Source organism: Marmota monax, unplaced genomic scaffold (genome assembly GCF_021218885.2).
Source record: "Marmota monax isolate L192 unplaced genomic scaffold, Marmota_monax_Labrador192_F-V1.1 WCK01_AAM20220418_F8-fsc00003, whole genome shotgun sequence".
Classification (NCBI taxonomy): domain Eukaryota; kingdom Metazoa; phylum Chordata; class Mammalia; order Rodentia; family Sciuridae; genus Marmota; species Marmota monax.
In genome coordinates, this window is record NW_026694084.1 from 26,339,428 (window position 1) to 26,366,340 (window position 26,913).

The following is a 26,913-nucleotide window of genomic DNA, read 5'->3' on the forward strand; positions in this document are numbered from 1 at the left end:
CAAAAATATTATAGTTGAAATGTAGACAAAATACGTTCATGGGAAGGGTCAAAAAATAAAACCATGAGATGGAAATAGGGGGAAAAGAATCAGACTTAGGACACCATCTAGGAGGACCAAGATCCTTCCAGGAAGGTGACTAAGAAAACAGAGGGAACAAAACAACATCAATGTGGGCAACTTTCCCACACCTCAGTGGTGAGGACCTAGATTGGTCCAAATAGGCTACAAAATAAATAATCAACTCCTACTGCTTTGAAACACATAAATCTTGTAGTTTTATTTGAAATTTAAACTCTCTGCCTTTATTGTTTTGATGGCATTGAAATTTTTATTTAAGACAGATTTAAAAAGGGAGCATATGGCCTATTGTGTTAGGTGTGTTATAAGTGGGACCAAGCAATGTCTCCTAGTCTCATTCACTGTATATGCTGAAAAATCATGTTCCTATTTAGGACTTGTTTCCTATTTCAAACATCTGACTAATGCAACCCAACGTCCCTGCATTTCCCCATCACAATCACTTTTAAGACAACAGTTGAAATGTTACTACATATTCTACTTCTTATATTTCTCAAAGGCAGCTATGAATATTGTAGGGTCAAACACTGAGACCATTTTAAGAAATATACCTCTTTTTATGCCTTTCTCCAGTAACAAAATATTTCATTTGTGAAGCAACTGTAGAGAGACAGACAGACAGACAGACAAATCATGACTATAATGGTATTTCTGGTGGTAGAGGACAGTCCATAATTTCACAGTTATTTTTTCATTTGTTTGTTTTCAGTTTTGAATGCAATGGTAACTGTTTAATTTATTTTTTAAAATTACAGTTGAATAAAAAGAGAACATTGACTTTTATTCATGATATACATAGCCATTTATAAGCTTTGCCACTGTGATGTTTCAGGAAGCTACCAGTCCCATAGCATTGCTGGGCACAGCCCATGTGGCAGTTCTCATGGTTTGAAGTCCCTTCTCTGCAGCTCTCCCAAGTTGGAGTTGCATGCTAGTAGCTCTATGCTCTGAAGTCTGCTGGGTGGCTCTGCTCCCATAGTCCCACTGGGTCTTGACTTAGTAGGGGCTTTCTGTAATGGTCTAGAAAGTTCTTTGCCTGGGACCTGGGGCTCTCCTATACATCTTTTGATATCTAGGTAGTGACAGCCATGGCCAACAGTTTGGGTACCATGTCCACCAGTAGAGATGGTGCTATGCAGATGCCACCCAAGTTTGCTACCTGTGACCTCCAGAGGGACAGCCTGTGCCACACTTTGGAATCTTGGGCCTGCAGCCAAGAAGTGCTGTACCATACTGTGAGGATCAGGTGCTTTAAACATTTCTGTTCTCAAGGCCTGGGCATTCTGAGCCTGTGATGGGTAAAGAGGCTGCAAAGATCTCCGAAATGCCTTTGGAGTCATTATTCCACTGACCTGATGAATAATAGCTTCTGGCTTCACCTACCCATACCTATCTTCTTAGCAAACATTTTCTTGGCATACCTTTTGTGTTCTGTCTGAACACACTTTTCATTCTTTATGTCATGGCCAGTCTGAGCATTTTCCAAATGTTTAAATTCCCCTTCCCTTTTGATTGTAAATCTCCTCTTTGATTTGTTTCTCCCATTTTTGCATTTTACTATAAACAGTCAAGAGAAGCCATGCCATACCCTCAGCACTTTTAAATATTTCTCTGTCAAATATCCTAGTTCATCCCTGAAAATACTCCTACACCACAAACACAAGTCAGCCAAGGTCTTGGCCACTTTATAACAAAGATGGCCCTTTCTCCATTGTCTAATATCACGTTCCTTTTGAGACCTCACCAGAAATGCCTTCATTGGTCAAATTTTTACTAATGTTCTCTCCAGGGCCCTTCAGTGATCTTTAAGAAGACTGAAGATTTTTTTTATACCCCTCTTCTATTGAGCCTGCACCAGAATCACCCTTAAGTCTCCTTTCACAGTAGTGTACCTGAAAATTCTTCCAGCCTCCACACATTATGCAGTTACTTATTTGTTATAGAAATATGCCACTTTTTAGCACCAATTTTTGTCTTAGTCTTTTACAGGCCACTATAATAAAATATCTTAGCCTGGGTAACTTATAAACAACAGAAATTTATCTCCCGCTGTTCTAGAGGCTAGGAATTCTAGGTGTCTAGTGGAGGGCCAGGTTTTTGTAAGTGGCATCTATTACATGTCTTTACATGTTGGAATGGCACACAGGCTTCCTTGAACCTCTTTTATAAGGGCACTATGCTATTTATGGGTGAGTGACTGTGTGACCTAATTAATACCACTGCATTGAAGGTTAGGTTTCAACATACGAATTTTTGAGGGGACACAGACATTCAGATCATAATAGGTAAGGAACTAGGTATCAGAGACTGAATAGTTTACCTAAAGTAAAAGAGTATAAGTAATGACACTGAGATTCAAACCCATATTTTCTAACCTCAAATCTAGAGATTCAATGATCTTAGGAGGTATTTCATTTGTACCTCCATTTTAGATATTTAAAATGTGTCCCTCATACTATTATACATTGTTTTTACACGTTTCTTCTGTTTCTAAAATGTGGTGTCAATCATGACCTCTTGACATTAATTTTGGTTATGAAGCCACCATTATGCCACTGTCTAACCAAGGATGAAAAAATAAAAACAAACTTATTGTGTTAGTCTCTTCAGAGGAGAAACGATTTTCACAAACAGACTTGCTGAGAAGAAAAGACAGGTTTGGGCAGCTAACGAATCTCCATTCTAGATGAACTCAATGATGGAAATTTTCAATAGTATTCAAAGTTTAATGAGTGTAAGCTGAGAACTCTATATTAGATATAGATGGCAATAATGCACCCCCAAATGCTGGGAAAGAGGGAAAAAAGGTTAAATTAGTAAAACAATTATTCTTTTGTTGGTAGTCACCTAAAGACTATGTGTGTAACTAATATTTGAGAGTATCTAAATCTCTTAAACAAGGTGATATGAGAGCAATATCAGGAAGCTGGGACAAGAAAGTGATTAAATTTCATAAGCAAAACCCAATTTACTGATCCTCATCAGAAGAAAAAACCCTGTGAAATGAAGGGGATTAATTAGCCATGAAAAGACAGGGGAGCACCTCATGGGGAAGCTCCAGGCTAATTTATGTACAGCTCAAAGGAGAGGGAGTCTTGGCAAAGCAGAAATTTACATAATGGTCACCTTGACAAGGCTCTCCCCATCCCCAAAGGAAGGGCCTCCAATTTCCTTGTCTAAAATATACTTCTTCAGATCTATTAGCACCTCTTGTATTGATTCCACACTCACCAAATAACTCCTATGACAGTTAAATTTCTCATGCAGTGAGATCATGTATCCTTTGTAAGTGGCTATGAGGTTAATGTGTGTCTACCTCTTAGAGAGGAATTCACTCTCATAATGCTCTGAATCAAGTTGTAGATCTTCTATGGCTGAATCTCAGGTGCTGGATTGTGGTGACATCACTGATGGAGAACATATCAGACCCCTTGAAATCACCAAGTGTGTTGAGTGGAGCTTTTCTATTTGAAAAGAGGACAGGAACTTCTGTGATTTTTTTCATTTGTTCACCACAAACAGAGATGCATACTTTTTTTCCAAGAGTGGTTGTGTATTTCTCTCTATACTATAACCAGGAAAACCTACAGGAATTCTGGTGTGTAGTAGAGCACATGGTCGTGACTGACACCTTGTCAACTGCCCATGTTGGTATAGCTGCTCTCAATCCAGTAATAGACTTGGGTAATGGATTGTCTGGTTTCTTTAAGTTCCCTACCTCTGTCAACATACAGCTATGATTTTATTTATTCTGTTATCTCAAGGTTATTTTAGTGGAAAGTTTTATTTTTTATTCAAGAAATGTTTGAAAAGGTAAAAATGCCCAAAGAAGATAAACATGCCATCTATAATTTATTAACAAAATATTTTTGAATGCATACTTTTGCACCAAAGTTCCAGAGAGCTGGGGCACTAAAATAAAAATACAGGGTACCTCAGAGCTTGAGAAGCTCTGGAACTAGGTAGGCATAGGAATGATTTGCAAGTCATTAAGAAAGGTACTGTAGAATGGATGGAGGTGTAGTGTACACAAGGGGTAGTGGGACATCCTGTCCAAAAAGACTCCCTGTGCTGAGGCTTAATGGGTGAGCAGGAAGTTGTCAGGAAGCAACTATAGGAAGTTTACAAGTTATTTAAGGGCTGCTGGATCATAAAGGATGAGGTGCGCAGAGCTGAAGAGTTGGGGAAGATCCAAAACCTAATGGGGTTTTCATGCAATTCTGAGGTGTCAGGTGTTAGCACAGGTGATAAAAAGCCATTTGATCAAAAGGGTAAATTTCAAGTTTCTCTCCTTCTCTAGACTAGCAGGGTGTGAAGTAGATGGGGATGGAGAAGGAGCAAGTGGGAAACAAAGCACCCAGTCAGAAATAGATCCAGCAACTTTGAGGAACTAAGGATGTGGCCTGGACCAGGGCAGCGGCTATGAAGGCAAAGAGCTGAATATGAAAAGCAAGAGATGTGTAAGAGGTAGAATTTTAAAAATGCTGTAATCATTGATACCCACGAGCAGGGAAAGGTCCTTGTGCAGTCGGTGCCTGTGGAGTGACCTTTTTTACAGAAAGAGCAGCAATCTTGCCTGCTGTTCTATGGCTGTTTCTATTTGAGAAATTGAGCATTAGAGGTTTTAATGCAAACTCTAAGCAGCTGTGTGTCACCAACTGAGAGGATTAGCCCCGAGATGCTGTAGCATTTGTCATCAATTCTCAGGTTTTAGCACCCAGGAGACCATTAACTCCTGGCTTACAGTGCAGGTGAGCTGTTCTGCCAGGTGCAGAATTTGGAGGCAGTGGGAACAAGGATTCAGAAACTGGGCTTGGTGACAGCCAGGCCTGGAATTCCAGATTTGCTGTTGGCTTCAAGTCTCACTTCTCATGAAGTTTTATTGTCAATAAAATGGAGATGAGAGGACTTAGGACCTAGGATGGCTATTTAAAGTAAATGAAATTCTTGCTTAAATTCATGTATATGTTGTCGAACCAAGATTTCACCATGGGTTGAGCTGACCACACAGTTTATACCTGTTTTTTTTCTTCTTGTTTCTCTTTTATATTTACTACATGCACTGTTTACATCACTATTTTTTTAAAGAAATGGTACAATTGTAGTTCATATTTTTCCTTTGACCCAAGAGTTATTTTATGGAGAAACCTTAAAAGTCCAAGAAGAAAGATATTATACATTCTGAGGTCTTAATTTGTTATTGATTTTCTAGTTTTATTCTATTATCATCAGAGAATGTTATTTGCATTTTTTACTCGTACCTTACGGAATTTACTGTATTTTCTTTGTGACCTTATGTGTGGAGAATTTTGTGCATGTTCTATGCAGATTTGAAAAGAAAATGTTTTCTCTATTATGAGGGTACAGATTTTGCAATGTATCCCAGTCTGCCTTATGAATCATGTTGTTGGTGTCTCTTATGTGCAGTTTATCTTTTGTCCTTCACTTCCCTGTAGTGGTGTGTGCTAAATTATCTAATATGAGTGCATGTCTGTCTCTTTCTTTTTTGCACTTTCTTCTCTAAAGATTGCTGCTGTCTTATTTGGTAAGCATTCCTAACTATTGAATGTTCCTTGTGAATTCTGGCCTCAGTGTAAATCAGTCCTTCCTTGTCTCATTTTGTGCTTTTGAGCCTACAATTTACCTGGTCATTTGTCAAGATCAAAATCGAGGCCTTTTTGCTGCTGTTGGTAGTTTGCATTTGCCTTGTCTGCTTTCACTATATCTCTCACCTTTCAAATCACTTTGTGTTAGCAGTGTCTTTGTATTCTGCATAAAGTTGTGTTTTGCAGATTTTACATTTCTGATGGTATGCTATACTCTGACCAGTATATTCTTGGAATTCCACAAAACATTTGTTTATTTTCTTCTTTTCCTCAACCAGGGGAAGTCTCACCAAGGTCCATGATCTCCTTGCTAACAACAGTTTAGACCCATCTGCACCTGAAGTCTCCTTGGGAAGCCTCTGGCTTAGCCAAATCCTTGTTTTCATTCTGTCCTGCTTGTTTTGACACCCTGGTAGAGCAGGCTCTCCCTCTCCCACGTGGGAGGCCTGCAGATGTTCAACAAAGGTGGATTTGAAGAGCTCCGACATAAAGGTTTTCAAACCTATTCTCTTCTACAGGCTTGATACACAAAATGAAGTTTCCAATATTTGATTCAGGCCTGATGTCTACCAAAACATTCTTTAAAATATAATTGACTAATCTAGGAGTAACATTATGGCATATAAGTCTACCACTAGAAGGAATCCTAGAAATCACCCCATTGGAATTTCTCCCCAAAGTATTGATAGCTTTTGTGATACTTCAATAAAGTTTTCCAGTCCCTGTGCATTTTCTGGAAATGACTGGTTACTGCCTGATGCTGTCACTCATGCTATAGGCAGGGGTTTGAAGCCCAATCATACAATATACTAGGTATATGATGTTACCAACTTACTCTTAGCCTCAATTATTTATCTATAGGATGGAGATCATGATAGAAACTCAAGAGGACTAAGCAGGGTTATAATGTCAAAGACTAGGCAGGTAAAGTAAAGCACTAGGCAGGTAACTAATGGAATCCCCTAAGAATAGATAACAGGGGTGACTAGGAGGATTCATTCCCTTCTCAAAGGAGAAACCTCTACCAATATCACTAGGTCTTTCAATTTTTCTTAAAAGTAGAAATCTGTCATTTTTATGTGAATTTTCCCGATTAGGTCAGCTAATTTAGATTTCTTTAGAACCCTAGCTAGACCACTAAAAAACAGCATTTATCTGTGATCTGGATGGACCTGTAGACAGCAATTTCTGGCATGAATTAGTGCAAAGCCTAAACAAGACAAGCACTTCATCCCATCTGAGGCCTCCATGTCAGGTTCTTGGGAGAAAAGACGTGTCTGGCTGGGTGGGTAAGAGGCCAGGGAAGAAGAAACTCAGGATAAGCAACACACGAACAGCAGGCTCACGAAACAGGCAGAAATCCAGTGGGAACAAGATGGAGAACAGTTAAGTCCATTAACAAAGGACTCCGACTCCTTAGGCCTGTTCTGCCTCCTCTCTTGCCTCTACTTGCTGGCTGTCTCAGAAGTGGCCCAGCCCTGAGCAGGCATAACTGACATAGGGGGGCAGGTGAGTAGGGCCCTAGAGCTTCCCTGGAGTGAGCTCACTGGCTGAGAACAGAGAAAGACACCAAGCTGGGAGCCAAGAAGGCAATTTTCTCCCTTGCCCTATTCCCTTTGGCTTTTCCCCGTCAGCAACTCTGAACCTAGCCAAATATTTCCTATTCGGGTGGGTTACAGCTGTCCCACACATGTGATAAATAAGGACCAGTAGAGCCGAGCCTATTTTTAGCACTTTAATGAGAATGCAGAGGTCATGGAGAACCCCGCTTCCTGGCTCAGTTCCTGCCCTTTCTATATCTCTTGCTTTCCTCCAACACGTACATTTTTCTATTCAGATGATTTAAAGTAAGATTTTTTTTTGGGGGGGGAGTTACCCCAAATATTTACTTCAACTTGGCAGGACTCCTTCTGGTTGCCCCGGATTGGTGATACCTCTATCCTGTGACAAAGTCATGCACAGACTTTGGGAAGCAGCACTCCAGGCGTGGTCTGAAGCTGCTCCTTTTTCTCTCCTGAGCATAAAGGGAGGTGAGTAGAAAACAGCTTCAAGGCTTCTCTCATCTAACCCTTCACGTGATGCTAAGCACTTGGCCTGGATTTCCCCGTTGAACCCTCACAACTGGTTTCTGTTATAATTATTCCCATCGTACAGATGACAAAAATGAGGTATCCGTGATTTGAGAAATGTGCACTAAGTCACATAAGCTGGCAATGATAGAGCCAAGAATGAAAGTTGGGATCCTAATTTCAATCCGTCCAGTCTTTCCAATGCTAGGGCTCAGCGTGCACAGTCTGCAGGAAGGTGAGAGCAAGGAAGGAGGGTGGACCAGGGACAGGGCTCTGGGTGGAGCTCACACACTCTCAGCGGGGCTTATTCCTGCTGTTCTCTGGGAACCAGAGCGAGTTTTCAGATCAGGAGCAGAGCCTGGCAAAGGGCCTGCTTCACCTCAGAGGCCAAGGAGCTGCTGAGATAAGGAGGAGAGTTTTGGCTCTCATTACCTGTTCTCGGGGTCAGCCAAGGCCATACTCCGAGTGACGTAGCACATTTTGAGGGGGATGCTTTTCCGGTCTCTATGGAAGGAGAAGGACTGCGATGACAGAGGGTCTGAGGAGCTGCCCCCTAACCTAGGGGACTCAGGAGGGGGTGTTTCCCAGCCGATCTCAGACACTGGAGATCCTTTCTTCACGTAGGGCGTGGCTTCTCGCATGTACTTCACTGCAAGCAAAGAGACAAGAAAGGCTCTGAGTACTTCTGGAAAGTCTGATTTGTGTCTTTGAAAGAAACTTGCATGAGACAAGCTCTTAATACTGAACCTCTTAAATTCTGAGCAAGATTCAGAAATTCTGTTCCTCTGAACATAATTATGCTACTATTTAAATTATATACCAGTGTGGCTCTAGGAACTTGCTATGACTGTGTCCTGCGGTTTAAAATGACTTGTAGCTTTTTCCCAACCATAGCAACATCCATCTTTTCTGATTAAAAGTCGCATTCTGGAAAAAGGCTGAAAACAAATGGGCAGAGAGTGAGAAAGCATAACTTAGGCTTGAAGATGTACTATTTAAAAGAGATGCAAGAAATCTGGAAGTCATGTTTACTGCCCCTGACTAGGTTTCTGTCCAGAAATAAGGGTAGGGCTTCAATTTAATAGTGCTGAGAACATATATACAAAGACAAACACAAGAAAGCACATTTTCTGGTGGTAACAATTTGAGTAGCAAAAACCATGATTTATCAGATGTGAAAACTAGAAAAATGTCAGCTTAAATAAATTGTAAGATATTTCATAGTCATTTAAAAGCGATATTGATGTCGATGTGTTGATGTAGAAGATTCTGTAAGATGTGTTATTAGTAGAAACAGACAGCAGTCTCATGCTATTATATCTTTGTATATAAAGTTGCAAATATATATGCCTGTATGTCTAAATAATTTCTGAATACACACACAAGAAAAGATTAATACTAGTCAATAGTTAGTCTTAAGAGTGGAAATAAAAGTCAAGATGATGAAGAAATAGGCTTTTGCTATTCATTTACTATTCTTTTAGAAAATTCTCATGTTTAACTGTGTGTGTGTGAGTGTGTGTGTGTGTGTGTGTGTAAATTTATAAATAAAAATTTAAAGGCCAAATATAATGTAAGAGATAAATGGGATAGACTGAAATTCTGCCCTTTTCTGTGTTTGTCTTGGTATTGTGGAAGCTATTTTCCTATTCTAAATTTGAGCATTTGTCCTTAGACAGTTTTTTGAGTTGACAGGGAAATCAGATTCTTGGAATGTGTAGTATGAATGTCTGTATCCTTCTGTCATTCACACACCCTGGCTCTCTGCTGCATGGGTGGGGGTGGGGGGGTGGGGGAAGTGACCAAGTCCCTCATAGGTATCTGTTATTACAAATGGCTATAGTTTGCAATAAGTGAAAACTAGGAGACATTTCCTCCAGATCTTTAATAAATCAGTTCACAAATTAGTGCTTTCACTGTGAAAGATAAAAAAAAATCAGGTTTAGGGAGAATACAAAGAAAAATAATATGTAGTTTCCCTACTGGAGAGTTACAACCCAGGGTGTCTATAGTAGATGTTCTTGGTGTCTGGATCCCTTTGGCTGTATCCCAGCTGCTATGGTTTGGCAGAGAACAACTCATAGCTGCACTTCCACTCTGTAGAACTGCTTTTTCCTCAGAAGAGGATAGCAAGACTGGAAGACCACAGAATTGTCAACCAGCCCCTAGATAGAGGCTCTGCTTCTAGGGAAGCCCACCTAAGAGCAAACATAAAATGTACACAAACTATGTGGCAAAATAGAATGAGCTAAGTTTTATACTAGAAATAGAGTACCTTGGAAGAAACCATGGAAAACAAATGAATCCAGGAGTTTGAAATACTGATCAGGTTCACAATAGTTTTAATAAGAAAAGAAATATACCCAGATTCATGTAGTATGTATGTATGTTGGGGGGCTTAATCACAGATGTCAAAAACAACCCTATTAATACAAGGCAGGGGAGAAATCATTTAATACAAACACATATTTTAAAAGAAGATTTCAAGGTTTTAACTAAATACAAGGGCAATTAAGAGTACTGCATGACTTCATGGTTGTCCCCAGTGTGTTAGCACAGGTTATAGTCACAAAAGGAGAAAGATTATTATTGAATCAAGTATTTTAAGAAATATTCTTGTTTCTGGCACTGTGTGTAAGAAGGAACACAGCTGTACCTAGGAACAAATGCAGAAAATTTAGGGGGAAAGACTAAGGCTATCTGTGAAATAAATAGACCTATTCAGAAGATAATAAAATTTTCATCTCTAAAACCATTTTGGTAGGAGCTAGAACGCTGCTTAGCTTTGTGCATTGCAGAGTTATACCTTTTGACATATAGGAAATTCAAGTATCAGCTGAGATTGGTTGAAGATTTTCCTTTGGTTGCATTGGTATCCTGGCTAGAATGTGGGATGAGTATTTCAGGAATGAGAATCAGGGATGCCTCATGAAGTAAGTGGCATTAAAACTTGGCCTTAAAGGCTAGCTTGGACTTTAAAAAGTAGAGATAAGAATAACAATCTTATATACTATATTCTAATTTACAATTTTTATTGATATTCCATAAGAAAGGGAAAGTTGTGCCTGAGTTGGAAGGGGGATAATGAAGTAACACTTGTGCCAAATATTGAATCGGATGCCTCAAGTATCCTCCCATATTTAAGCTCCAAAGTTATCACTTAAGGTTCCACTTTATGTTTAATAAGAAAACTAAAGTCTAGAAATTATTGAGCATCCATATGCCTACAATAATACACGAATAAGAATATGCTATTATCCTTTTCAAACCCTGCTAGAAAGAAATGCCTTATATGGCTATTCTAATTCTGGTGAGTACTAGCAGTTTTATGTAGTTTATCCCTTATGGTATAGTATTACTGTACATACCAGCACACCAATGCTCAGAAGTGTACCTTATATGGAGTCACATGGTCAGTAAGTAGTGAAGTCTGATTTAGTAGATATCATATTCTTTCAAGAAATCTGTCTTTGCCACTTAGATGAAGGTTGCAAAAATAATAAGCTAACAGGTTTGGATCTATTCTATGGGCACTAGTAAAACTCATGGTGGCCTATGAGCAAGACAGTGGCAAAATCAAAGATCAGAACTCTAGAGAGAACTTGAGGAAAGTGAGATTATGTATAATTAACAGAAGATGTTAGGATGGTTTCACCATTTCCGGGGCCACAAAAGGTTAGTGCCAGAGACCAAAAAACACTCCAGAGTATTCATTTAAGGTTTGAGGAATCACAGAAACTGTGGTTGATACACTTTGGGGCAGAAGCATGGGAGTGCAGAAAGTTAGCCTGGAAGCAGATATTTACCCCTTATATGGTACAACACTAGAATAATTTATAAAGGAGAGACAATATACAAATATGCCTTGCAGAAAACATGCATAATAGGGAATAATATCTAATATAGATTGTTTCTTTTAAGTTACCAACCAAGAATAAAGACAGAGAAAATAAATTAACCAGATAGATGTGATAATTTAAAGATTTATTAATTCAACCAAAATTTATCAGTCACTTTTCACAAGCTGAAAACTGTACTATCCATGAAATATGATAAGAAGTGACTCCTGATTAAAAGGAGCTGAAGCCTAGAAGAGGAGGAAGAAAGCAAGTAGATGATGTGAGTGTTTGCATTAAATATTGAACCTGATTTAAGAAGGTCCCAAACTTCACAAGTCTATGGGGACCTAACCGAATTAAATGTAAATCCTTTCTCAAAATAGCTATTTCATCTTAGGCTTCAAAGAATCTGTATGAATCATTTTTAATGACAATGATCTGGCATAACATCAAAATGCTTCACCCAAGAAAACAGGTACCTGGAGCAAGAGTTAACACAGCAAGAACCTGACAGCAAGAACAGACTTATATATACTGCAAAGCTACGAGTATGTTATAGAAACAAATAAGAGTTTGAAAGAATCTTCCAGAAATTACTTTTTAATGTGACACACAGATTGGTAAAAGAAACAGAATGTCTAGCAATACTAATAATAGTAACAACAACAACAACATTATAATTAAAACTTCAATAGACAGGCATGACAGAAGAAGGAATTAGTAAATTGTAGATAAGAAAAAAATTATACAGAATGTAGTGCAAAGATAAAAAATGAAAAATATAGAATAAAGCTTAAGAGATACGAAGGATGAAGCAAGAAGGTCTAATATATGTATAATTGGAGCCCCAGAAGACTAGAGAGAATGTTGAAAGCCTAAGAATTTTCCTGTTGCAAACATATCAACCCAGGATGTAGTGAAAACAAATTGCAGTTTTCTATAAACTTCTTGTTTAAAAAAAATGGCAAAAGAAGAGGGGTGGGGGGAAAGGCCGGCCCAGTGGTGCATGCCTGCAGTCCCAGCAACTTGGGAGGCTGAGGCAGAAGGATTGTGAGTTCAAGGCCAGCCTCAGCAAAGGTGAGGTGAAAGCAATTCAGTGAGACCCTGTCTCTAAATAAAAATATAAAATAGGGTTGGGGATGTGACTCAGTGGTCATGTGCCCCTGAGTTCAATCCCCAGTCCCCCCACCCCCCAAAAAAGAAAAATTAATATTTAGAAATCATAATAAACAACATATTAGAGATGTCAGATTAGGTAATAAGTATAAAAAGGGAAAGTAAAAAGATATTTTAGTATCATTCTCTGCTTCCAACATCTGTGAAAGCAAACTATCATCTATGGCTAAGTAAAGATTAGTCTCAAATCCAAATTCCTTTAGCCAAATATGATCTTAAAATAGTTTTACATTTCTTTCAGTCAATAGTTAATAAATTAAATGTATGATGTATAATACGATATTACATGCATGCTGCTGTTAAGAACAGAATGAATAAATGAATACAAATGATTTTACTATCATGTAGTCAACATGTAATAAATGGCAGGTAAGTTTTCATGTCAAATACAAGTTGTAATTATAATTAAAATCAGGGAGGTAGAAAATGGATAAAATCACATCATATTTCAAACACTGTTTGTTCTGATACACAGCAAAAATGAAACTGTTATTTTTTTCATTATGTTTCTTTATGCTTTATTTGATTTGTTTTAATGTTATTAGTGAGTTCAGAGTAGGAAAGTGTGTCAATTTGCCCTTGTTCACCGTGTTTACATTACTAGTATCTTGTATATTTTATTTTACAAAAATCTTTAAAATGTCTATTTGGCCAGTCTAAGTAAATTCATCTAACTAAGCATATACAAACTACTAAATGCTCAAAGTGAACACAGAGTGAGGACACCACATGAAAAACTGGTTCAGAAGACTGTGTAGTTCATTGCAAATAATCATCAAATTTATAGAACACTGGCCGCAAGTATATTAAATACTTGCCAAAGTTTTCATTCCCTCAAATAAAAGCCTTTAATAAAATGTGTTTTCTTTAAAAAAAAAAAAAAGTATCAACCCACAAGTTCTAGAAACCTCATTTGGTTTTGCTGAAAGACACCTTTGCACTTAACCATTAAGACAAATAGAAATAAGATTACCATCCTTCACTTTGAGTACAATTAACAGTGTAGGTTTCTTGGAACCCATGCTTCATCTGAGATCTTTAGATATTACCTTTGTCTTTTATTAGTGTCTTTAGGATCTCAGCAAAATCCCTAAATGAATCCTGGGATCTCTGGTAGAAAAGAAGTTTTCAATATTAAACAAATTAAAGAGGCAAAGAGGTTATCATTACTGTTCCTAAGAAAGATTTCATTACTGTTCCTAAGACTTATTCAGAACACATACTATTTCTGCTTACAACTCATATGGGTTCTGAATAAGTAAGATCAATACATCCTTGCTTAAGCCCGCTTTAAGAGGACTCCTTCTTTTTTACATGTTTTCTATTTCTACTTTCCTATTTTATAGAAAAATAGAGAAACTTAACTTGGTATATAACAAAATGAAAGAAAATTGCCACTGGATTTGTCCAAGAACCCATGATTCTTGTTCAGAGGAAACATTGAAATTGACGGAACGTTCCTTATCGCTGGAAGAGACTTTAGTATTTTTCTATGAGACTTATCCATGAGCTATAAGCATTATTCTATGGTCAAGCAATTTGAGTCTTCTTCAATCCATGACCAAAGCCTGAGGCTAAGTACCCTCAGGCAAAGAATGAGAACAGTGCAACCATGTTTGGGGTGGTGAAGTCATGTTTCCTCTATATTCCTCTAGCCATGTGAAACCATTCCATGGTCCTTCCTGCTTTACATACTGAAGTTGCTACACATTATAATCATAGTCATAATAATGATTATAATCATAACAATATGTATAGTTCAATGTAGGGAAAGGAAAGTGTTACTAAGACTAGATTTGTCTGCAATTAATACCTCAAATCAGTGCTTTAATAATATGGAGGTGGGTTATTCATTTGCTAGAAGTCTAGAGTGAAAGAAAAGGGATATTAGGACAGCTCTGCCTCCTGAAGTTGCATAGACTACGGATTGTGCTCCCTTATCTCTTTGCATTCCTAGCATACCACCTAATGATCCAAGATGGCTGCTTGAGTTCCACCCACCAGACCCTTTTATGGTTTGGATATGAGATGCCCCTTAAAAGTTCACATATAAGAAAATACAAGAAGGTTCGGGGGCAAAAGATTAGATTATGAGACTTGTAACCTAGTCAGTGGATTAATCAACTGATATGGATTAATTGGGTGGTAACTGTAGCTAGGTATAGTGTGGCTAGAGAAGCTAGTTCACTGAGGATGTGCCTTTGGGGTATATATTTTGTCCCTGGTGAGCAGAGCTCTCTCTGCTTCCTGATTGACATGTCTAAAGCTACTTTCCTCCACTACACCCTCCTGCCATAATATTCTGCCTCACCTCTAGCCCAGAGCAATGGAATCAGCTGTTTATTGACTGAGACTTCTGAAACCATGAGTGCTAAATAAACTTTTCCTCCTCTCGAATTGTTCTTATCAGGTATTTTGGTCACAGCTATGTGGAAGCTGACTAAAACAACCTCATTCTATCCTGTGGAAATGGAAACATTATTTTTCTTCCTTTATAGCCATTTTTTTTAGAAATTATCATACTATTTCTGCTTACAACTCATCAGCCAGAACTTAGTCTCATGACCAATTATATATAGAAAAGAAATTTATTCTTTTTTGCGGGGACGGAGTACCAGGGATTGAACTCAGGGACTCAGCGGGTATTTGACCACTGAACCACATCCCCAGACATATTTTGTATTTGTTTAGAGACAGGGTATCACTGAATTGCTTAACACCTTGATTTTGCTGAGGCTGGCTTTAAACTTGCAATCCTCCTGCCTCAGCCCCTTAAGTGGCTAGGATTACAGGCATGTGCCACCATGCCCGGCTTATTATTTACCTTGATCAGTCCTGTTGCCACCCAGTCAAAATTAGTGAGTAGGGGAGGCTATTACAGTAGGAGCAGAGAATAGATATTAGGGGATGACACTCTACTTTTATCACAAGGATACATCCCCAATTCTGGAAGAGATTTTACAACAATAAATACAAGTAAATGTATTAAGGCAATCAGTAAAAAACATAGTAACTGTGTTCCATGTACTTTACTAAGTGTTTCATGTGTATTAACTCATTTAATTCCCAAAACAACCTACAGTACAAGCATCTTCCCTATTTTACCAAAGACTTCGGTGAAGAGGGGTTAAGTCACATGTTCAAGGTTACATCGCTAGAAGACGGAAGAGGCTTGAGGCAAACCTAGGCAGAGTGGCTCTAGAGTCCTCCACTTTTAACCATGAGGCGTTATTACTTCTCACACTTTTTAAAAATTAATTGTGTGTGTGTGTGTGTGTGTGTTTAAGCCAATGTTTTTATGTGCTGGGAGAAAACATCCAATTAAGAGGCTGTTGCCTATAACATAAGAGAGCTTGATTTTGTAAGCCTGAACTATTAAACTATGGCATTTCAATAAACGCCTTTTAAGACACCATAATATGTATTCATAATAGAGGGTTTAACCTGGCAGAACTGAACAGCTAGTGTCTGCATAATTACACCTCCTTGTGCTTACAGACAGTAATTTCAGGCAAAGAGCTGTTGAAACCAATCAAGAAGCAGCCAGACCCAGTTTGGGGCGCCTAATAATCAGAACTAATTAATAAACCATGCCCTTTCTGGGCATCATGAATTAAAAACTGTGGTTGAGCAATTAAAATTCCAATCTCCAGTTGCAAAAAAAATAGAAGAGGGAGGAGAGCTGTAAGAAGCGGTCGCCAAACCAATAATCCACCAAGTCACTTTCAATATGTTTGTAGGGTTTCACTTGAAGGACAGGCAGTTGTAGGGCTTTCAAAAGAAAATTCAGCAAAGCCCAGGTTTGCTAAGGGCCCCAAGTGGCCACAATTAAATCTTTGTTGGGGCGGCCAGATGACATTTGAAAGGAAAAGCACACACAGGCTACTAATGAGGAAATGCTTTAGGCAAATCCAATCAACTCTCCTACCAAGCTGGTTTCTAAGGAGCCAGAAAAATCCATCTGATATGTTCAAGTTTTCTTCTTCAGAATAACAACAGAAAAGGGACTCAGATTACAGGAAGGAAAAGAAATATTTCATTACTCCAAGGGAGGAGAAAATAAAATGTGAATTTTCTAATGTGATGGAGGGGAGAGGGGATCCGCCGGAGGCAAGAAACGGGGATTCAGACCTTTCATGAAACATTCAAGTGAAGGGCAGGTGGGTAATGGTGGGATTGCCTGACAAAATGCAGTTATCAGATTTTTCCTTCAGATATTTTCCTAGGTTACCTTAGAGAGGAAAGGTGCAGAGAGAGGTCATGTATATTTCCAAAAAGACTGAAAAATGATGAAGAGGCAATATTAACTTTCTCAGAAACTATAGCTAATCTCTCAGAAGGCTGATGGTGTGGTGAAAGAGAATTGGTCCTGGGGATCAGAGATCCAAATTACTGTTCCAGTTCTGCTGTTAACTAGCTCCCCAGCCCTGGGTAAGTCACTTCCCCTTCCCAGATCTCATTTTCCTCACCTGTCCAGGGAGGGAAAACAGGTCCCCAGCCTTCCAACATCATGTGAGCCCTCGGGGAGCTGCCTCTTCCAAAAACATTGTAAAACAGGGTATGTCTTACCTCATGATGCTATTTGTGTCATCACCAGCAAACAACCCTATTAAATTGTGTGCCAAATTCTAGACAAAGACCCGGGGCAGATGTTTCTTCTGACTTTACAAAACCCTACAGGCACTTGACACATGAAAATAAGCCCAGGTGGAGATTATCCACTTGACTTACCTTTTCTCTGGTTGGGCAACATTGTCTAGAGAATTGTTATTTTCAATATTTATTTCACTTGTATTCTGTCAAGTAGGTTTTTTAAGGTAGAATTTTAAAAGGCATTTGAAGAATGGCCAAGAGTTTCTCAAAAAGTCATGAGGACTTTTAGGATGGGGGTGTTGAGTCTTACTACGTGGAGTCAGGAATAGAATAGGGTGGATGTCACTTTGTTCAGTAAACTTTGACCTCCGAATAAAAGACCATCCCCAAATCATCCTATTTTAGATGATGTAGTCATTCAATGGGACCTGCCTCGATTCTTCAACAAAGCAAGATCATTGCCCCAGAGTAAGCCAATGGACCCAGAGAAAGCTACCTATTGCACAGGTCATCCGGTAACCATCTAGAGCACTCTGATTGAGTATTCATCCAATTCAACAAACATTGGAAGAGTTCTTCTATGAGAAGGGCTCTGAGTGTTGAGTTCTCACAGTGAAGGAGATGGATTGGCTCCCTGCCCTGCAGGTGCTCACATCCCAGTGTTCATGTGCATGCTGGGAGATGGGTGGAGAGAGACATTAAACAAACAGAGAATATAAAGCACTGTTCTTAAAGAGACATGCACTAGAGGACTTAGGTCTGTCCCAGTTCATACAGAGCCATTCACAGCTGGTCCCTGCCTAGATGATCTGGTTCCTGTAGTTCACAAGTAAGCACTGTTCCTCTGAATGTGGCATGTTCTTTCCTGGCTCTATTCTTTGCGTATGTAGTTTCCTCTGCATGGAGATCTATCTGGAGAACTTCTCTCTGTATCCTCAAAGTCTCACTTTCAGCAAGACCTCCTTTCATGAACTGCTCCTGAAACAGCTCCAGACACACCTCCTTCCAAATCCAATCATACTTTGTGGTGACTTTCACTGAAATCAACATCTTCAATACCATGAATATCATGATGATGAATTATTCCATGCCAGGCACTATGCTAATCAATTTACAAATGTTTGGAAACTTACAATTACATGCAATTATTTGTTTGCATAAAGGTCTGTCTAGGGGGATCATAGGTCCACAAGGTTGAGCAACTACTTTACAATGAATATTAAAACTCTAGACTCTGGAGCTAGATTTTGCAGTTTTACATTGCATCTCTGCCATCTGTCAACTGTATGAGCTTGGAAAAATTTCCTTAATGTCCTGATGCCTCCATTTCTCTACCTGTAGAGTAAGGACAAATAGTAGAGCTTATCTCAGTTTTTATGAAGACTGAATAGTTCACACACATAAAGAGTGTTCAGTATGTAGTAAGTACTCATGAGAGGTAGAAAAAATAAAACTCAGCAATTGCCTGTTCACACCTGTATCACAGCAATTAGCACAAATGTCTGGCTATAAAACATGGCATTATTGAGCAGATGAATAACAAATAGGATCTTCAACATACAATTTCTCACATACTTGTTTTTTAGGAGGAAGAGTCGTAACTAATCTTTATTACAGGGAAAGTAGTAGAAGCCAGAAAGTATCAATCACTCCTTCAAGGTTACAATCCAAGGAGTAACAGACCAGGATCAGAAATCTGTGCATTCTATCTTACAAAACAGCAAGCTTTGTCTGGAATGATCCAGATAGGAATATTTTGGGACCACATAGGTCTTAGGGTCTCTGCGACAACCTCATTCTGCTATGGCGGCACAAAATATGTTACAGATGATATGTAAATACACTGGTGTGGCTACATTCAAATAACATTTCATTTACAAAAACAGGCAGCCAGCCAGGTCAGATTTAACCCACGGGCTGCAGTTAGCCAACTTTGGCTTTAGAACAATAACAATAACTAGCTATTATTGATTAATTAATGAGGTACTGGGCCCGCTCTAAACATGTGAAGTATACTAGCTCATTAAGAACAATTCTAGGAGGCAGGAATATGATTGTGCCTAACTTATAGGCAAGGAAGGAATGGCATGGAGAATGGGAGTAACCTGCCCAGAGTCAGCAGTGTTGACTGGCAGCCCAAGATCTGAACTGAGGTGGTCTAGCTCCAAAGCCCCTAACTGCTGTCTGTGTTCTTTCCTTGTGTGCTGCATGCCACCAATACACATGTGTTTGTTCAACCACAAAATTTTTAAAATTCATGCTTTTAAGAAGGCTTGTTTTGTCTGCAATGTTTTATTTGCATAAAGAGAAAGACAAACCAAGCTCAAAGGAGGCTGGAACTACTGGAACCTTCCTCATTTGGCATCCAGTATTACAGGGCTGCTAGTCCAGACTCCTTCAGAGCCTGAAGGTAGGAACAACCCAATAACTGATTTGGAGGGTATTGCTTTCACCACTTCCAGTTTCTGGAGGGATACCTAATGCCTTCAATGACAAAATTAAGGTTTTAATTAAAAACTAAGATTTTTAATTTTTAGGCCCAGACTAAGGAGATAAAAATAATAGGGATAAGATAGAAAGATCTGTTATTGCATATTCAAAAGAAAATTTACTGTAGCAGGTACAAGAAGAAGCACACTATAAATAGTTCATGTGAAAGAAGATGCTAAAGATTTCCATGGCTGTGGTTGCCATAATAAAGTAATAGGACATTAAACTCCGCTGATTGAAGTGTACTGTTCAGAAAAGGAAAGTACATTCCTTCTCTCTCGACCTTCTTATCAGCCCATACCCTGAAGCCTTAACAGATTAGACAGGATATAAATGAAGGTAAAAGGGGGACCAGGTTGTTGAAAGGTCAAGAAATAAAGAGGCCGTATCTTACCTAAAATACATTAAGGCACTGTGGTAAAGAGTATGAGTACTGAAATCTGATGCTGAGGGTGAATTCCTAGCTCTTCTATTGTTCAGCTTTGTGGCCCTGAGCAAATCATTTAGTCCAGGTTAATTCTTTTGCCTATCTCATAGGGTTGTAGTGAGATTAAGCAAACGAATATAAGTAAAAATTTACCAGGAACTTGGCATAGTAAATACAGTAAGCGCCAGTTATTATTATTAGGCATTATGTAACCTACAACAGGAAGGTTTATGAGACCTACGTAAAGGAGAGCTGGGCTAAGCTCACTCTGCAGAGTCATGATCAATGAGCCCAAGTTATAGAGGTAAGATCTGAGTTTAATATAAGCAAAACTGTAATGATGAACTCCCTATTGCTGGTGATATTCAAGTAAAAATCGGCTGAGATATCTCTCTGACATGTCACATAAAAGAATTCTACTTTGTGGCAGAGAAGATTGTTTCTCAAATCCCTTAAGCTGTCATGTGCTAAGATTTCTTCTGGAATGTGGTTAATCAAGATGCCTACCCCAAACACTCCACCAGAGCAAGGTCAGTTCTGGGTTGTATTGCCATGAAAAACCATGCTGTATTTCTTCACTATCGCATGCTTGTGAGCTACATATTAGATGTGAGACAACAGGGTAGTTTTTTAAGCTACCTGAGTCACCTTAAAGTGATAAAAATAATGACTTCTTTAGAGAGGCAACACGGTGCAGTAATTTTAATATATGAGCCTCAGAGTCAGAGGATCTGGGTTTGAGTCCCAAATCCCCCAAATCTTCCACTTACAAGCTGAGCTTCTTTGAGAAAGATATGTGACCTCTCTGCATTTCTGCATCACTTGATAATATTAGAATCTATATCACGGACATTATAGGGATTAAATTATTTTAACAAATGTATACAAAGCTCTCAGGACAGTGCCTAGAACATACATAGCATTCAAATTTAAGTATTACTACCATGATAACAGTGTTGTTATGAGACTTCAGTGAGAAAGTGCATTGCAAGGGTACCATTCTCTTTTCTAACTTGAGGACTATCAAAATTTATGAATGCTTGAGAATACAATTTAATTTAATTAATTAATTTATTTATTTTTGCACATAAATTAAGTCCCAGTCTGCATTGTGTGGACCAGATACTGTAGGATAACTTATCATTTGGACATTGAAATTCTTGCTTCTGAGGATTTTATGATTGTTTTAGTCAGCTTTTTCATTGCTGTGACCAGAAGACCTGACAAAAACAATTAGAGGAGAAAAAGTTTATTTGGAGACTCGAGGTTTCAGAGGTCTCAGTCCACAGACAGCCAGCTCCCTTCCTCAGGGCTCAAGATGAGACAGAAAATCATGGTGGAAGAGTATGGAGAAGGGAAGCGGCTCACATGATGATAAGGGAGCAGAGAGACTCCACTCACCACGTGCAAAGTATATACATACCCCAAAGACATGCCCCTAATGCCCACCTCTTGTAGCCATACCCTACCTGCCTTCAGTTACCACTCAGGTACTCTAATAGAGATTGATTCACTGATTGGTTTAGGGCTCTCATAACCCAAATGTTTCACCTGTGAATGTTCTATTGTCTCACACATGAGTTTTTTGGGGACACCTCGTATCTAAACTATAACAAAGATTATGCCAAGGAGAAAAAGCATACAAACCTCAAATCCAATAATTGCTATAGAATATAATTTAATACACACAAAAAATTGTCTACAATTTATTCCTCAGATATTAGTAGATATCGAGAGGTCACGGATTAATGACATTTTCAGGCTTCATCCTCAACAATTTGCCAAAATGTCCCTCACACCGTCACAGGTAATCACTTTGTAGCTTCCTTGTAAAATATAGCAACTATTTTAACAGCTAAACCTCAACATCTGAAGAAGAGCACATAACAGGCAGTAGGGCTGTCTGAATCCTCAACTCCTAATACTGTCTTCACTTTTTTCTAAACTGAAGACCATATGTGATCTGGACTTCATCTCAGACGGCAAGAAGTGCCCCTCTCACTTCCCCCCTTCCAGGTATCTCTGGAAGATAAACTCTATTATTCCAGGAGTAGGTTGATAATAACATCCCCAAAATCAAACTAGGGGCTTGGTGAATTTGCAATTACTCTTCAGTTGCAGAAGCCCAGAGTCATTAAGTTTTTCCAAAGGAAATCCCATGTAGCCAATAAAATATCATAACCAAGAGAAACTTGGGCAAGGTGTGAGTTTAGATTTTTTCACTCTAGACTGGAAAGGCTGCTCACCCAAAGTAATCATGGAGGTGGAGGTTTCTGATGGTAAGGTGGGCATCAAGTTTCATTCAACTAGATGATGTTAGGAACACCTGCTATTTTGAAAGTTCTCTGTAGCCCTTGCATGTGCACAACTCCATTTTGTGCTTACTGCCATTTCCATCTGAAACATACTTCAGAGGACTTTTAGTAACTTTTTAGAAGTCTCTATTGCTGGAGACTTCCATGACCAAGTGAGTGAGTATAACAACTTCCCCGAGTAAATTCTACCTCTTTCTTAAACACACACGTACACACAGACACAGCTTGCAACTCACTGCCAATGCTATAGGACTCACCAGAACTGACCTCACTGGGCATCGGCACTGGATCTCCTCATAAATGTTAGATTTAGCCTTGTCTTGAGCAATACTCTTTCAGAAGAGTAGTGTCTAAGAATTATATCAGGATGACATAGGAGAGACCCAAGCAACCCTCTTGGGTATGATGGAAAGATCTAGGAGAATAAGACCTCACAAGACTTAGCTCTAAACCTCCAGAGGCTTCACTTGACTCTGAAAAGTCAAGATAATCGATTTTTTAAAGGGGGTAAAAAAGGGCTGGTAGTGAACATTGGTAAATGGATGCAACTCTTACAAAAAAATCAACCATATGAAAATTAACAATGAAAAAATGCAAGCAAATTGGGGTTCACAAAGTTTAAGTGTCTTACCACAAGTAAGTACCAGTTCTGGAATTTGATCCCACATCCTCTAAATCTAATTTCAAAATCACTTTCACCATGATCACAACTGTACTAATCCAACTAGTTCAAGTAACATGGGGCATGTGGTAGATTACTGTGACTAATGAGCAAAAAGTTACTGCTGATGCTGAGAACATCTGTGGATGATGATAAATTAATAAACATATCTTGTAAAGATCACGTTAGAATTTGAATTGTCAAATATTCCCCATTTGTCATAGGGGAAAATCTAAGGTTGTATAGGAAAGATTGAAAAATAGACAAAGTTCTGTCATGTTTAATGGAATAAAAATGAGAAGAGAAAATATTATAAATAAAAGAGAAAGGAACAAAAGGCATGGGATTAAAAATAAAAGAACACTTCTGACACTTTTATGATAATAAATTTGAAAACTCTGACAGAATGCACAAATTTCTAAAAATAAATAAATAAACAAATAAACTTAGGTGGAAATAGAGAACATGGTTAATCTTATAACTGCTAAAGGGATGAAAACACTGGGTAAAACTCTCTCACACACACAAAAATACCAGAACCAAATTTAATAGTGGTTTGAGCCATTTTTTTTCCAAAGAAGAGCTTATTTGCATCTAGACAAAAAAAGAGTCCTCCCAATTTATTTATGAAGCTAGTATCATTTTAATCACAAAACCAGACAAGGATGATGTCAAAAAGGAAAATTTCCAACCATTTTATTGTTAGATAGAAATACAAAATGCTAATCAAAATATCAAATAACCAAGTCTAACAATATACATAGGAGACAGCAGTAAAGCATGACCAAGTTTGGAATATATGAAAAATTCAGGATTGGTTAAATATTAAAATGTATAATTATGATTCAGCATATTACTAGATGAAAGGACAAAGTATATGCTTACTTAAATAAATGAAGAGAATTCACTTTATAATTTATAAATTCTAGCAGGTGGTTATATAAAAAAACAAAGTTCCTAAGTAAACTCAAGATAGAAGGTAACTTCCTTAGCTTGACGGAGGGTATCTACTGGAGGATTTTGCAAAAATTTAAAGGGAGAAATTCTGCAAACATATTCTCAAGGACTGAGGAAAAGACATCATTTATTGCTGCTGTATGCAGCACTGCACTGAGGTCCTGGGCCAGGCAGAAAGGCAAGAAGCAGCAACTCAAGGTATGAGGATTGAAGTGTTAAAAAAAATGAAGGAGTGAATGTACGAATAAATAAATGAAAGAAACAAGGTAGAAAAGAAAGTAAGGAAAGGAACAGGGGCGGGTGGGGGAGGGTGGAAGGGATGGATGGATGGAGGTGGGGAGGGAGGGAGGATTGATAGGATAAAGCGTCTCATTATACGGGAATTGCCATCATAGCAGGGGTCCTGATCTTCTCAGTGGTCATTAGCAAATCATTTAACCCTCTAATATTCTTAAGCTTTCTTATCTATAAAATTAGGGTTTTTAACTACCTTGGATACTTAGGTTGATAGTAATGTCATTAAAAAAAACCAGGTAACATGGGAAGTACAGACTTGGGGATCAGAGTAAACTATTTTATTTTTGGGGATAGAGTCAGCTTTTTGTTGCTATGACAAATATAATAGAAACAATTTATAGAGGAAAGATTAATTTTGGCTCAGGGTTTCAGAGGTTTAATCCACAGTCTGTTGGCACCATTGCTTTGGGTTTGAGGAAGGCAGAACATTATGGCACAAGGGTATGGGACTGAAAAGCTGCTTGGCTCATAGCAATAGGAAAGAGGATCTATCTATCTATCTATCTATCTATCTATCTATCTATCCATCCATCCATCCATCCATCCACCTATCCATCCATAGAGAGAGGTAGGGAGGAAGGGAGGAATGGAGGGCACGGGGACAGATATAGCCCTCAAGGACACACTTCTCACTCCCTTCTACTAGGTCTCACCTCCTGCACGTTCTTCCTCCACCCATTAGTCCATTCAAATTACAAATACCTTGGTGGATTAATCAGCTAATGAGGTTAGACCCCTCATGATCCAGTCACTTTTAAAGGACACAACTTTTGAAACTGCTACATTGGAGTGAAGCTTTCAACACATGAGCCTCTGGAGGACTTCCAGGTCCAAACTATAACAGATGTGGACAGAGCACCTGTGAAGAGACAGAGGTTAACAGATGTTGAATTATGAATCTGAAGCTCTGGGAAGTGGCCAGAGCTATATTTTAGTCCCAGTGGAAAGTGATATAATCCAGCAATCTTACTGAGTGCTAACTAAATGCTCAGGGTTTTGCATAGATTATGTCTCTTGCTTTTCACAATAACCTGTGAGCTAGATCTCTCATTAGTCACAGTTTATAGAAGAGAACACAGAAGGAGAAACGGGCCATACCTCCTCAAGGCATGGCGTCCACTCCAGCCTCAGTGGCATTCCACAGCCTGTCTCTACCCCACTTGCTGCACTGATCTGCCACTTGGACCTTGATCCGGCTTTTGAGGCCTTCCAATCTTGGTAGTACTGCCTTGCATTCCAAGTTACCCACAATACCCACCCCCACCTTCTCTGCAAAAGGCCCAGAGACAACCAAAAGGGCAAAAGGTCAAGATCAAAGCTGGAAAGGGAAGTATCTTTTGAACCCTACAGATGACTTCAACCCTTCTTCCCTTTCCAAAGCACTATCATGTTCTCTGTTCTAATCTTGGAGCAGAGAAGAAGAGGGAGGAGATTATGGGTGTCGTGAAGGGGGAGTTCAAACCAAACAACAGGAAACCCACTGGGTTACTCAAGAATGTCCATAGTTGAACAAAAAAAAATCCCAGAACCAGGCCAATCTGGCTTATGCTCCTGACTGCCCCACAAAGGGCTCTACAGAACACTTCCTGGCACCCCTAAGCCTCAGTCTCTGCAACTGTAACATAACAAGCAATCCACTCAGATATTTGCAATAAATATTCAACTAGATAATAACTAATATTCAGAAATATTCTAAAAGGCAACTTGACCTAGGTACCAATATGAGTCTCAAAACAATCAACAGAAAATGTTTTAGGGCATATCTGCCTATGCTTAGAGATGAATCTAAAGTAAATATCTTGTTGTCTTATGCAAAACATTGGAATCCAGGAATTCATGGACAGAGAACAAAACTAGAGTTTTAAGAAACCCAGAGCAGGAAGCATGAAAAATATCCTAAATTAATTTTGTGATACGTGTCACTGCTTCTATATAAGTGCTTACATAGTGATATTCCTGATTCTAGGTATGAAACTCAGAAGTTTCTTTTCTTTCTTTTTCTGTTTGTTTTCTTTTTCTTTCTGTCTTTTATTTTTATTTATTTTTTTGGGGTACTGGGAATTGAACAAAGGGGCTCTTAACCACTGAGCCACATACTCAGCCCTTTCTTGTATTTTAATTAGAGACAGAGTCTTGCTGAGTTGCTTAGGGCTTCGCTAAGTTGCTGAGGCTGGCTTTGAAATCGTGATGCTCCTGCCTCAGGTTCCTGAGCATCTGGGAATATAGGCGTGCATCACCGCACCTGGCAAACTAAGCAATTTCTATAGGCTGAAGCAAGACTTGATTGTCACAATGTTTGTAATGCTGTTAAATAAAACATTATTTTTAAAGATCATTTAAAAAAATCTTTACACTTTCCAAATGTTATTTCCATAAGGTTAAGTATACCCCAAGGTCTCACT

The 26,913-nt window shown here is 38.7% G+C and overlaps 1 protein-coding gene across 1 annotated transcript in view; it reads right to left on the reverse strand.

Moving 5' to 3' along the window:
• The window catches only part of Sntb1 (syntrophin beta 1), a 234,752-nt gene that overhangs the window by 129,491 nt on the left and 78,348 nt on the right, over positions 1-26,913 (reverse strand). The window contains exon 2 of the mRNA XM_046464598.2: positions 8,189-8,405. Within this exon, the coding sequence (XP_046320554.1) occupies positions 8,189-8,405 (217 nt within the window). The remainder of the gene's footprint in view (positions 1-8,188; positions 8,406-26,913) is intronic.